We start from the raw sequence: 13,878 nt of genomic DNA, 5'->3' as shown, positions 1-13,878 counted from the left end.
ATTATTCAAATGCACCGCTTAGAGGTTGATCCTCCAACTAGATACTCTCTATCATTTCTCATTAGTTATTTACTGGAACTAGATATGTATCAAACATTTTCCATTTTATTTACATACTATAAAAATGAGCACCTTTTTGTGGTGTTTCTCACTGAAATTTGGGTTGCGCTGGTTTGGCATCCGTTGCTCTCTTGTGTCCTCTTAAGTTACCTAATAGGCTAATACAGTGGTCCCTCTTTAGTCTTTCACATTATTTTTTTACTTATTTAATAATTGTATTACATTGGAGCACTAGGGTACACACATAGGCATAAAAGGCAGTTTGTCATTGACATAAGGAGTTGCACATGTGGTGCCAAAATTGTCATTTAGTTTGGGCCATAGACATAGACTATTTGTTTTGTTTTGTTTTACACTTTACATAAATTTCTTGAAAATTGCAATTATGCAAAAAAGGTTCTTTTCAACTACCGACCATGTCGATCAATTGATTGGGGTTATAATTCAATTTAGCATTTTTCATTTAAGTTATTTTTTAGGAAAATCTTTGGTAAACCACAAAGTATTTAAGTAACAGACAGAATATAATATATTGTTAAGCTCGTGACAAATTTGTCAATTGTGTCTCTGACTCCTTGTAATCTTTGATGCGTGAAAGGGACAAATGCACCAAACCTCACGGGTCTGCTTCTCTGTTCTCTTCTCGTGAAAAGCGTTACATACATACATATATATAACTTTTTTTCATAAAGTATATGATGAAAAGGAGTAAGTAAGATTATCAAAAAAAAAAAAGGAGTAAGTAAGCCTATGAGTATGACAATCATAAATGATAATAAAAAACAATACTAACAATGACGTTTCTAACTCTTAACTTTTTCTTGTTTAACTTAGAATGATAATGTCTGCATTTTGTAGAAACGTATAATTCTCATTAAATGCACATAAGAATTGCACACATTATCTATAACTATATGATACTTCACATTAAAATCCAGTACAAAATATGATTTACATATTTTAAGTCCTTAATGTAAAATAACATTCATAAAAAAATGGAAAAAAAGTGTGAAACATTGCACTGTGCTAGTATGGTTATAAAAATGTATATATTTTTTGCATATTCATTTTCTTTGCATTAATGTTTGATGTTGATGATCAAACAAACGAGCCTCACATCTCAATAATTGAGGAATTATGGATTTTTCTAGTTCGTTGTCACTGAGAATTTCATCCGTGACTTCTTTTTGGAGCTTTCTCACCAGGCCAGCACGACTGAATTAGATCCTTAAATTATTTAATTTCACTTATTATTAGTCCTTAGTGATGAGATATGACAAAAGGGGAAATTTCAATAATCTGGTTCACATGGAAGATGGCATGAGCTGATAGTGGTTGACCCCAAGACAAAACAAGTCCTGCTGAAGCCTTGGTTTGATAAAAATGAATAGTAAAACGATTTCACAGAACATCCATCATCTATAGTCTTTTAAATTCACTTAAAAATTGAGATTTCTTATTCTACTTATGCGCTGTGAGATTTCATTCTCAACATAGTGCATGTTTGGAAATCCTTCTAGAATTGGTTCTGAAATCAAAATCACTTTTTGCGGAAAAACTTATGTGAGCAGCTTCTAGTGTCGGATGATAGAGAAGGTGATCCAAACATGCTGGTAGTAGTATGAACGATTTTTAAATAATATTTCTCTTTCTTCCTGCATTAGTTGATTTAATTAGTTGATTCAGTTCAAGTCAGTTCATTTAAGGAGTCTTGTCAGTTCTCACCACCAAGAGCAAATATTGTCCTGAATCAATAATATATATGCAGTGATTTTAGCTTCACCAAAAGCAGAACAAAAAGCTAGAAAGCAAAATGGAGGTGGGTAAGGAGGGATGGAGACGAAAAATGAAGGAAAAAAGGACCTAAAATTGCACAAGGCACCAATTTTAATGGCGTTCAATCTTCGAGAATGTAGCGGTTTCTTCTTGCCCCAAATGCGAATCTCTGTATGGTATAGGAAAAAGAAGCAATGAGTGCTGAACAAGATATTGTGTAATGCATGCATGAGAAGTTGACGACTTTAGATAAGGCTTTTTCTTAACTGAAAATATCTGGGAATAGGCTTTCAAACCAGTGAGGAATCGAATGTATGTTGGCCTCATTGGTCCGTTGGAGGGGATAGATCTAATGTTTGGAACCAAGTATTCTGCAACCTGCAACCACCATAGCATTTCATGAAAATAAAATAGGCACATGAAATATACCAGAAAAAAAAGGAAAGCAAAACGTCATCCACATCCTTGACACGCAAATTATCAATCACATATATGATATACCCATGTATATATTATGAGCATATTGAAAATATACAGCTAATTGATTTCTCTTTCACCTATTTTTCTTTAAATGAATGAATTTCTAGAGAAATAAATGCACCAGTGATGAATGCAATTGAGGAAATCCGGTTCAGCTGTCTAAGTACAACCAACACTTGAAATTCTTATTTGATTCCATTTTATTAGATCATTATCATGTAATTCATATCATATCAGTTTAGGTAGTCTGTATTTAAATTCCTTAGCAGCTCCTAATTTCCTCCCCATAGCTTACTAGTTATCTTTTACTATATTTTGCATATTAACAAAAGCTAGAAATTCATGAAATATGATTGAACAAATCACTTCTCATGATTTTCAAGTGATCATAATGTTTTGATGACACACCATAGAGTATAGGGCTAGCATATCTATCAACATTCCTTGCCATAAAAATCTTACCACTTCAGCCGGTTCAGCCAAGACATTAATGAAAAACTTTGCCTGCATAGAAAAATAAGTCTGTCAGTTCAAAGCACCAAGCGGAAATTATAAAATAACTTGGTTGCATGTAATCTACCTGCTTTGTATTAGCACCTGACATTAGAAGATCTGTTGTGACCATTCCTGGCTGCCACACAAAAAAGGGGTAAAAAAGATAAACAGCCATAACTATCCTCATGGAATAACATCTTCAACCATAATTTTTTTGCAGGAAGTCCAACATTAAGTGGTTTCTTAAGTCATCTTGAAGGTGTAACTGGGACAAATAGAAGAAAATATCAAAGCATGCTAAATAGTGACATGTTAATAAGAAAAAGCATGCAAGTAAAATGTGTCCAAGAAATCAAGATTTTTTTCTAGCTAGAAGAAGCACAAGCTTTAACTGAGCTTAGATATCACAATTCTCTTTAATCTGGACAGCATAGTTTTTTCTTTAGGCCTCCTCTAAAATATGTCTACTCAGCTCATTCACAATCTTTGATATTGCGGAAAACTGAAAATGGTCAAAATACAATTGCAAAGAACTCTAAATTTTGATATTGCAATGTGTTGCAACCCGTAATTTAAAACATTGTTTCTCAAGTATAATCTGCTCTTCTATAATTTGTAAAAGACTGAAAACCATTGTATTTCTCAAGGGATGATAGATCTCTAATAGGATTGGCAGCAACATTATAATTTATAACACTATAGTTTTTTAATAAGTCTAATTTGATGAAGTTTCTAATAGATCAGAACATATTACCACTTTGCTTATGTAATCAACAGATACTTGGTACTGGTTGAGTCATTAAACAATCCAAATATTTAAGTGAGTCACTAGAATATTAAGGTACTATAATTTTGTTTGACAGGTGAAAGAGTAGGTAACTGGAATGATTTTGGTGACTAAAGTTAACATTAATATATAATCTAGTGTCCCCTGAGGGTTAGCTCAAGTGGTAAGAGCTAGGGGACATAAAGGTTGGGTGGGATGAAAGGTAAAGGGTCAAGGGTTCGAACCCTGAGGAAGGACTAATTTACTAACATTACTAACAACTAACATTTGCCTATCACAAAAAATATATCTATAATCTAGCGGGATAGATGGTAGTTATCATTATTGTAAGGATAACATAATTTTACTTCATGTTCCTTCACTATTAGTTTATTCAGTATTTACATGGTAATAAAAATGCATAGGTTAATTTTAAATTAGGCATAAATAAGCCAGCAACTCAGAAAACGAGGCTGTAAAAGTGAAGGGGTTCCTTCAGTTTTAGCAATACAATGAGACTCGAATGACTCCACACATGAAAAAGCATGTCAAATTTCTAATTCTTTTCTGACAGTTTCGTTAAATTTATTATATGAATAGATAACTAAAACAATACTGAGTTGGAGAAAAATGCTAGGTTTTATATTCATGGGAAATTCACATTATCCATTATCAAAATATACATAAAGAAATCATACCGAAAGATTATGCACCATGACATTTTTGACATCTTGCATCTGCAACTCTGCCTGTGAAATATGAAGATTCCAGAAGACAGTTTTAGATATACACGTATTTCCATACTCCATAGTCATAACAACAAAACTTATTCAAGCTCCTTTATTGGGATGAGAAAGAGAGGAAGACAGTGAAAAAGTCTAAATGTCATTTTCTACGCCATTGAGCTCGATAAAAAACCAGATTATGAGGGAATCAATTAGATTGAAATAAGCTGTAAAAACTTTTATGTCTATATTAGTAAGTTAGTACCCCAAACATGCATGGACAGCAGTGGCTAGAAATCATGACAGTCAAAGTGCACGTATAGAAATATTATTTTTTACAGACAAAACATCAACCTGTAATGACTTTGTTAAATGCACCACGCTTCTCTTTGTTGCTCCATAAGCAGCAAACCTAAGAAAAAAAATAGCAGAAATCAAGAATTTTACCAAGGCATGCAAAAGACTAGTAGTCATGGAGATTATAATATAAAGTAAAATTAGAGAGCATTTTTGGATTTGATCCAAAAACTATCTTTTAATTGAAACACACCATAATATGCTACCTTCTTGCAAGTATCTGTAATGATCATAAGAAACTATTAAAGTGAAGAAAGAACTCATGATTTATTCCTTTAACCAAATGGGAGCTAAATCAATGTTACCACAAGAGACTACACAGCATGGATAACCAAATGGTCAACAAAAAATAACTTAGTATGCCATTACCCATTAGTGCCCGGTTAATTAGTCCTTGAAATAGTTTTTGTGATGTTGCTAACTACATCATACTGAAAGCAACAACTTTCAGCCCAAGAGACTACTATAGAAGTGAACATTTCTAGATTTGTAGAGCACATGAATGAAGCGGTGTTTGGGTATTAGCAACCATGCCTAATTTAGCTGTCACAGAAGACATCAATAAATAAACAGCAACGTTCTTAAAGTATATCCAGAAAATTGCACCCAACAAACTAATGAAGTACTCCAATGAAGTAAAAACGCACCTCGGTGTTGGTCTTCCATCTGAACCAGCTCCATCAATATTGAAAATATGACCTCCGCGAGGCTGGCTGGCCATCATCTTAATTGCCTAAATAGAAACTATTATCTATGCATAACAGATCACCTACTTCATTCACATTGCCGCTTAAATGAGAATATATTTTACCTCTCGACAACATATCATCAAGCCAAGTGTATTTGTTGTAACCACCTCACTGCATGCAAAGAACATATTTCAGAAGTTGGAAAAAATAGTATGACATTTAAGGTGAAGGTTGTTTGGTAGCTCACATAAGATCTTCATCTGATGCCTCCGCGAGTGGCTTATAGCTATATGCATTTGAGCCAGCATTATTAATCTGCACCATACTCAACACAGGGTAAGAAAGAATAAAATTAGTATACTTCAAACACATTCAATGGAAGGCTGGAGTTGAAACTGATTTTAAATTATCATAGCTGTAAGACAATGTCAAATTATAAAAAGTGGAAGAATAGAGGATGAAGGGAATGTGGGAGGGAGGGAAATCAAAAAATCACAAGCGGAAAGCAAAATAATACCCATAGATCAATGTATTTCAGTTTTTCTTGAGCAAATGAAACTAAATTCTTTACATCCTCTCCACTTCTCACATCACACTTGGTTCCCTGCAGGTAACAGAAGTGAACATGAGAACACACAAGAGAGCTATATATTTATGGCTTAAATAAGTTTTTGGTCCCTAACCTTTACCAAATGCTTGGTTTTCGTCCCTCGCCGGAGCAAAGGTGGGTTTTAGTCCCTAACCTTTGTCAAAAGGTTTGGTTTTAGTCCCTCCGGAGCTCTGGGTCAACGCCGGAGCTCCGGTGGCCCATGTGGCCTTGCCACGTGGGATTAATGAGGCCAGGTGGATTTTTTTTTTCATTTTTCATATAAATTATAAAATAGATATTAACTATATCTTAAATTATAAAACAGATATTAACTAATCATCCAACGGTTTTTTTATTCGTTATCTTAATATTCTAAAGCTTCATCACCGTTCAGTATGAAACCACCAACATCTTCTTCTCCCCATGAAACTCTGAAACCACCAACCAAATTTTCTGAAGCTTCGTTTTCACTCAATCATTTCAATACCCTTGGATGATTAATCCCTCTACAATTAAGCCACCACCCATAAACCAACCCTCATCCCAACAAACCCAAAAATCCCCACCCAAATCCTTTGAAGTAACTCACCACAACATAAGAAAAAGAGAAGATATCTGTTTCTGGGTAGGCAAACACAACAAAAATTTGGAGATTTTCTGGGTAAATTCGAACAAGCTTCTTGTTGCTTGTTCAGTTCAATGTTTCTTCTTCAATCTGTGTTCAATTCAGATGTTAATAATTAGGTGAGTGAATTTGTGTAGGTATGTGAAAGGAAAGATGAAGAAAAGAAGGAAGAGATGGATGAAGAACAAAATCTGGGGTTTTGATGAAAGATTTGGAGATGAAGAGATTTATAATTAATAATTAGGTGAGGGATTAAATTAGTAAATTAGGTTTTAATTACATAGGTTAATTTTCTTTTTTTATAATTTATATGAAAAATGAAAAAAAAATCCACCTGGCCTCATAAATCCCACGTGGCAATGCCACATGGGCCATCGGAGCTCCGGCGTTGACCCAGAGCTCCGGAGGGACTAAAACCAAACCTTTTGACAAAGGTTAGGGACTAAAACCCACCTTTGCTCCGGCGAGGGACGAAAACCAAGCATTTGGTAAAGGTTAGGGACCAAAAACTTATTTAAGCCTATATTTATCATAGATGGGTTTCAACTAACAAAGAAGTTAAGAGGAGGTACCCACACATGCTGCTCTCCAAATTCTGCTCTGAAGTTCTGAACAGTAGTCTCTACCCTTTCATCTATTATATGAAAATCAAGATATATAGGAAGACAAAGGTAAAGAAGTCAGATAAATACGACAGTAATATCTCAGCAATATTCAGCCATCAATTGTAACATACTAACATAACTTCAAGAGGAAAAATAAAGGGGTCTGGGACTAACAATAATTGATAGGATAAACATCCATAAATAATTATTTGGCATAAAATATATATATCAAAACTGAATGCAATGGAATAACTTATTCACTCTCCTGCACTAAAGCCAAGAACCAAAAAGAGAAACTAAAATCGTTATATTTTTCTCTGGAAACAACTTTTCAACATCAAAATAATATCAAGCCATATAGAAATTAATAAGTAGCACGCTAAGTTTCTACAAATTGTTGTCAAGAATATCATGGATTTCAAAGAAAATGTCACTATTCAAAAAGTTGTTTGAAATTTGTTTCCTGCATCAACAGATTCCAAGAAGAGCACAGATAACCTAAAAGAGTTCTAATTCAATTTTTACTAGTGGAATTGTAAAGCATTAAGGAAAAATAAGTTTGACAGAAAAGGTGATCATTGATGAATTGATTGTGTAGATTCGACATAAAATAGCGGTGATATACACTCGGAAAGATATCAAATAAAAAAAATCATGAAATAAACAAATTGCACAGTTGAAACTTGAAACATATTTAAACACCAAGAGCTGATCCGCACATGATCTTGAGCAAATTAAGACATTGTCACCAGCTTTTAGAAACTCTTTTGCCAAAGCATACCCTATTCCTGAATCATATGGAAAATATAACATACCAATTAGTACAAGTTAGAAAAAATAGGATAAATATTTATTCAATTCATTTGACTGTCATAGGTAATAGGTTCAAATGGTGCAGCCTAATTTGAAACTCAAAATAAATATTCATTTCACAAGTTGATGAATAGAAGTCATTTTTATTGAGACATTTGCAAAAGAAGCTTCCCATCCTATTGAAGCCACAAAACTAGATAGTGCAAGGATCTTCTTATAGATTAAACATTTCATATGCTTCCTCTCCATTTAGTATACCATTATACCTGATTAACAATAAACAAGAAACCGTAGAGTTCTCAAATATAGAGTTCATCATACTTTATAGTTTATATTATTTCTTTATGCTATAAATATCATGTTCATTACTTTCATTTCACCATGTATTCATTGCACCAGCATATGCATGCACTGAAAATCTCCCCCATCTTGTTTTAAAATATATTACATGGAATAACTCCCTTCACCTTTATAAAGTACTCGAAAGTAAGCAGAGGGTCTGAATTGTTTACCAAATTCTCAGCAGACCAATTATGTATACATAACATGATTACAATCTCCAATTATAGGAAACTAGGGAATAAGCCATAAAATATGCAATACAGCTCGTAAGTAGGAGACAATTTCCTTATATAGGAGATACTTTCAGGCATCCCTCTCAAATTGGGGCATAAAAATCATATGCATTAGACTTGTTACAAATTAACACACTATAAATTTCTACATGCATGCTAATCTCACAGCAGACCCAATTTGAGGAAGTATGTAAAGCTGCTCAATCATCACAATATAACTTCAAACAGTCAAAACTATAAGATGTTTCAATTTTAGAAAGAAAAAATCAGTAGGCCTTCAATTCAATAACCATTAACACATTGCAGAACAAACCATATTTAAGAAGAAAAAAAATCTCCAACAAATGATAAATTGAAAAAGGAAAAAGCAACAAAATTATATTTTTAAGAACCCCATTTAGAAACAACAAGGATTCCATCTAAAACACACTCACATCATCTAAATTGCAAGAGGGTTAATTAAATTTTCATGAAATCAACAAATTTAAAAAAATAAAAATCTTACCTTTGGTAGAGCCAGTAATCAAAACGTTGTAAGGGGGAAGCATGGGTTCTGATTTGAGAGAGAGTGTGGTGGTGTTGGGCATGCGGCGGGTATTTTGGCGGGAAGGAGCGGTTGTGGTACCCTTGCTGCGGGAGAAGGGAGTGAGGGGAAATTGAGAAATGGAAGAAGAAGATGATGAAGACGAAGGAGAGAGCAATGGACATGGAAAGTGGAAGGAGGTTGCGACAGTGGAGGAAGCCATTGATGTGGGAATGGAAAGCTCTGAGCACAACTGATTGAAGCTGGAACCAGAAACAAAGGACTGATAGTGCTTCACCACACGCGCTTAGTCACGCGCGTTAAACTTGCTCGTAACTAGCTAGCTTTCATTTCAACATTGATTTCCTTAGATAAAAAATGCTTGACTTAATTACAATCCACCGCCTTGAGGTTTCTCTATATATTACACTAAACTCAAAATTTACTTAAATCCATTTTCCTGAAGTAGATAACAAATTTGTTTGTTAACAATATTTCAAAATGGGGTGAAGTGTAATATTTAAGTAAGTTTAGTGTCATATAAAAAAAAACTCAAGGTAATTGAGTGTAATTTACTCAAAATGCTTTTATTGTCTTTTCAACTCTCAAACATTTATTTATCAAAGTTATGTGGAATTTCCTAAGAATATAAGTCTCACTTTATATTTAATAAAATTTATAAGAATTTCAACTAACAAATGATAGATTGATACCGACATTGGTTGGACAGGTGGGAATGGACAGAGAGAGTTGCAGTTGGTGATTCGGGACCATATGGGTGATTGTCTGTATGCAGCAATTCTGGCTTCTATCCCTACCGTGGTGATCCTTCTGTAGCGGAGGTAATGGCGTTGCGATGGGCATTTGTGACTGTTCAATAGTTAGGGTTGGATTCTATGATTGTGAAACAAACTCACTAGACCTGGTCGCTTGCTTCAATAACCAGAAAATAATCCTACAGCTAGAGGCCTTGATCTGATCAAGGATTATAGGTTGTTGGTTGGGGTTGTTCCATTTTTTTCGGTTGGCTCATGTTACCCCAACATATGTTGGTGGGAGAACTTTCCTCACCATGTTCGCTCAGCTTTATTAGCAGATGTATTTTCTATGACGAGTTATTGAATTAAGTACTCTCCTACAAAAAAAAAGGAGTGTTGCTAGTAGGGGTATTTATAATCGATCTAATCCAATAAACAGAAAATTCAATAAAAAAACTGAAATCTAATGAAATTGAAAATCGAACAAAACGATTTTATTATTAGATTGGGTCAGATTTTAGAATTAATTTCAAAACCTAACCAATCTAATATAAACCGAATATTTCTAAATATAATTTTATTCACACATATATCATTTTATGCATACTTACATATTTATATCCTTACGTTTATATATTTACTATATGACACGTTCTTATTTATAAAATTATAATCGAGTTAATAGAGTTTAAATATGCATCACAATGAACACTTATAATCATAATTTTAAAAATATATTGGCTACCTTATAATTTATGAATGCTAATACTGATGCTATTATTTATTTATCTTTGTATTGATTATATATTATATCCTTTTAAGATTTATATACTACAATCTCAAATATATCTCTGTTATGGATCAACTGAGGTGGGAGTCCTATGTCGAGAAAAGGAGTAGAAACCCATCCACTATAGAAGGCCTAGCAGTGCTGTTTGGCCGGAAAGCAATGAGGAAAAATCGATGGATATGGAAGCCCTTTCGCCTCCTCCTCCGGCCACCAAGCACTAGAATGTGTCGTTATCCTTGTATGAGAACAAGGATCTTGTAACGCCCCAATTTCTCAACTGAGGAGTCAAATTAGTAACCTAACAAATGTCTAAGGACTATTTCATAATCCTAAGAAAACTCGATATATTTTTTTCCTTTTCAAAACAACTAAACACAATTTATACATATCATGATCTTAATTAAACAACCCGTTCCCGACATAATAATAATAGTGTCTTACATCATCATAAGCAAGTTTCCAAAATAAGTACGCACACTTAAACAGTGGCGAAAACAGGGTTTTAGTAACAGAGTTTTCAGGTAGCGAAGAAGACTCAAAGCATAAACCACTAAGAGGAAACTATATAGCTTCTTCCATCCTTGCTCCGCCAGTTACTATCCCTCCTCCATCTCAGCATGGCTAAGCATCGCCAGAAGGCTCTTCATCGCCTAATAGCGTTAAGCGCCCAAACAACAAGTAGCAAATAGAAAGGGTTAACTCCATGCAATTACCATGTATGAAAGAGAAAATCATGCTATTCAAATTTAATTACCTATCATGGTAAATAAACCAGCAACATAACTATACTCATATATCAACAACTTAACATATAACATCAAATCAGACATCAAAATCCTCAACAATATAACCTCAATTCGGATATCAATAATCCTCAACAATATAACGACAAATCAGATATCAATAATCCTCAACAATATAACAACAAATAAGATATCAAAAACTTCATCAATATAACGTCAAATCAGATATCGACAATCCTCAACAATATAGATTAACTCAGCTATCAACCACTTAACATATCAGATGACAATAAAACCAACAATATGAGTCAATCAATAACGTCTCAAAAGACGGGACGATGATAGGACCACACCTCCTCATCGCCACTTATAACGTCTCACAAGACGGGACAATCATAGGACCACACCTCCTGATCGCCACTTATAACGTCTCACAAGACGGGACAATCATAGGACCACACCTCCTGATCGCCACTTAGCGTCTCATAAGACGAGACAATGATAGGACCACACCTCCTCATCGCCACTTAGCGTCTCACAAGACGGGACAATGATAGGACCACACATCCTCATCGCCACTTAGCGTCTCACAAGACGGGACAATGATAGGACCACACCTCCTCATCGCCACTTAACGTCTCACAAGACGGGACAATGATAGGACCACACCTCCTCATCGCCACTTAGCGTCTCACAAGACGGGACAATGATAGGACCACACCTCCTCATCGCCACTTATAACGCCACGAAGGCCACACAGTACAATCCAACAACGCATATGCACAAATATATATCAACAATTTCAAATCCAATAATCAAGACAGAATAACCCTATGTTACTCTTAATATCAACAAGCATACGTCAACTCAACTCAATGACAGAAACCAGTAAACGGCCGAAGCCTCTCAGAAAACGGAGACACACGTCTCAATAAGTTTACTCGGCCGGAGCCTTCAGAAAACATTTGGCACAAGCCTCAGAAACAGTCAACATAAGCAAGCATACAACATTGCAAGCATAATAATCATAATCCAATGCCAATCAATATAAACATCTTCATCTCAAATGCATGCAGTGCGATAAAAGCAGGCAAGACTCAAGGACACGCTAAAACTGAGTTACCCTTACCTTCGTGAGTAGAAGTTGGGCATGGAAGTTGTGAACCTAGAACAAGGAAACACAATCATCAACACAAGCTTCACTAGAAACAACACTATCTAATAACACTAATCGAAATCGTAAAGAAAGCTTTTAAAGCTTCAGAGTTCCTACTTAAGCACAAATTGACAACGGAGACTTCGTTCGCTAAAACGAGCATAACTCGAGCTACAGAACTCGGAATGACACGAAACCGGAGCCAAAATTTCGACAACGGAAAGAGCTACACAATGGCTCAGGTCATAGAGACCCAAAAATTATTTTTCGACACGGTACCCTAACAAATAGGTTTCGGCCACTCTCATAAATAGGGTTTCCGAACTTTTTCTTCGATCTAAATCAATTCCTAGGTGTTCTTAGGCGATATCTAGTCCAGGGAAACTCTCAGAAAAATTATCGGGTCGAAAACTATCGCAGGGGTATTTTGGTCAATATTTTTAGCTCGGAAACTCAAAATCAGAATGTCGAAAAACAAATTAGATGGGTCGACACCAACGACGATTATGACGACTAATCCTACTAACGCTAAGCTAAGTCGAGAGTTTTTGATTCAAAAAACGGAACCTTTGTCAGAAATGGGTATTTTGAGCAGAATTGAAGTTCGGCGGCGATTCGACGAGATTCGGCGAAATGTAATCCGCTAAACATGCTCAGGGGCACGTAGGGAATAAGTTTAGACACTAAAATCAAGTTATTTGGACAGTTTTACAAAAAGCTCAAAACTTTGAGCACAGAAAGACATAGAGAAAAGCGACAGAATTTACGATCAGAGGTAAGGAAAAGAATCAGTACCTCGAGGCCTACGCGTAGCAACGAACTGTGGGACGATCAGGCAAGAATCGGCAAAAATCACTTCTCCTCCTCTCCTCCTCCTTGCTCACGGCCGTGTGTGTGTGTTTTGTGATGTTTTTGATTATTTTTTTCATTTTTCAAGCTATTTATAAGTTTTGGAAAATGCGGAAAAATGAAAATTTCGCGATTCCGATTTCTCCTGTGCCATCCTCTGTGAATTCTAAGATAGGTTCTGGCGACAGAATTCCAAAACTCAAAAGAGGTTTCTTGGAATTAAAGCAAACGATCCAAAGTCGGTGTAAATCTATTTTACCCGAAAAACTACTTTTTGCAGCGAATGTCAGATGCAGAAACTTCCTTCTGAAGAAAGATTGGAAACATCGAAAGAAATAGGTGCACGCGTGTGGAATCTTCGTTTGAAGCTCCGAATAGAAAAAGTCTTCATCGACCGTTTATTTTAAGTTTCTTGAGCTATCAAAGATTCAGTTTCGGCAAACTTCCGATAATAAGAATCAGACGTTCGTACATTCCAGGATTTCGTATCGAAACGCTTATCAT

At 35.1% G+C, this 13,878-nt stretch overlaps 1 protein-coding gene across 4 annotated transcripts; it reads right to left on the bottom strand.

Moving 5' to 3' along the window:
* Nucleotides 1-1,741: 1,741 nt before the first annotated feature.
* LOC130745223 (chlorophyll(ide) b reductase NOL, chloroplastic) lies at nucleotides 1,742-10,137 on the bottom strand. 4 transcript variants are annotated; one of them, XM_057597384.1, is made up of 14 exons: nucleotides 9,796-10,137; nucleotides 9,061-9,341; nucleotides 7,887-7,955; nucleotides 7,114-7,196; nucleotides 5,866-5,952; nucleotides 5,596-5,663; nucleotides 5,471-5,519; nucleotides 5,307-5,392; nucleotides 4,657-4,714; nucleotides 4,276-4,326; nucleotides 2,897-2,947; nucleotides 2,779-2,820; nucleotides 2,104-2,214; nucleotides 1,742-2,005 (listed from the first exon to the last, which is right to left on the bottom strand). In XM_057597384.1, exons 2-14 carry the CDS (start codon nucleotides 9,299-9,301, stop codon nucleotides 1,958-1,960), a joined length of 1,044 nt encoding a protein of 347 aa, XP_057453367.1. In that variant the 5' UTR covers nucleotides 9,302-9,341; nucleotides 9,796-10,137; the 3' UTR covers nucleotides 1,742-1,957. The 4 variants fall into 4 exon arrangements, with proteins under 4 accessions (XP_057453367.1, XP_057453368.1, XP_057453369.1 ...); XM_057597385.1 differs by lacking the exon at nucleotides 9,796-10,137 and having other exon boundaries at nucleotides 1,742-1,805; nucleotides 1,924-2,005; nucleotides 9,061-9,588; XM_057597386.1 differs by lacking the exon at nucleotides 9,796-10,137 and having other exon boundaries at nucleotides 7,135-7,196; nucleotides 9,061-9,580.
* Between the last annotated feature and the right edge of the window lie 3,741 nt (nucleotides 10,138-13,878).

Source organism: Lotus japonicus, chromosome 3, assembly GCF_012489685.1.
Source record: "Lotus japonicus ecotype B-129 chromosome 3, LjGifu_v1.2".
NCBI lineage: Eukaryota > Viridiplantae > Streptophyta > Magnoliopsida > Fabales > Fabaceae > Lotus > Lotus japonicus.
This window is presented reverse-complemented; position numbering and strand designations above follow the sequence as displayed.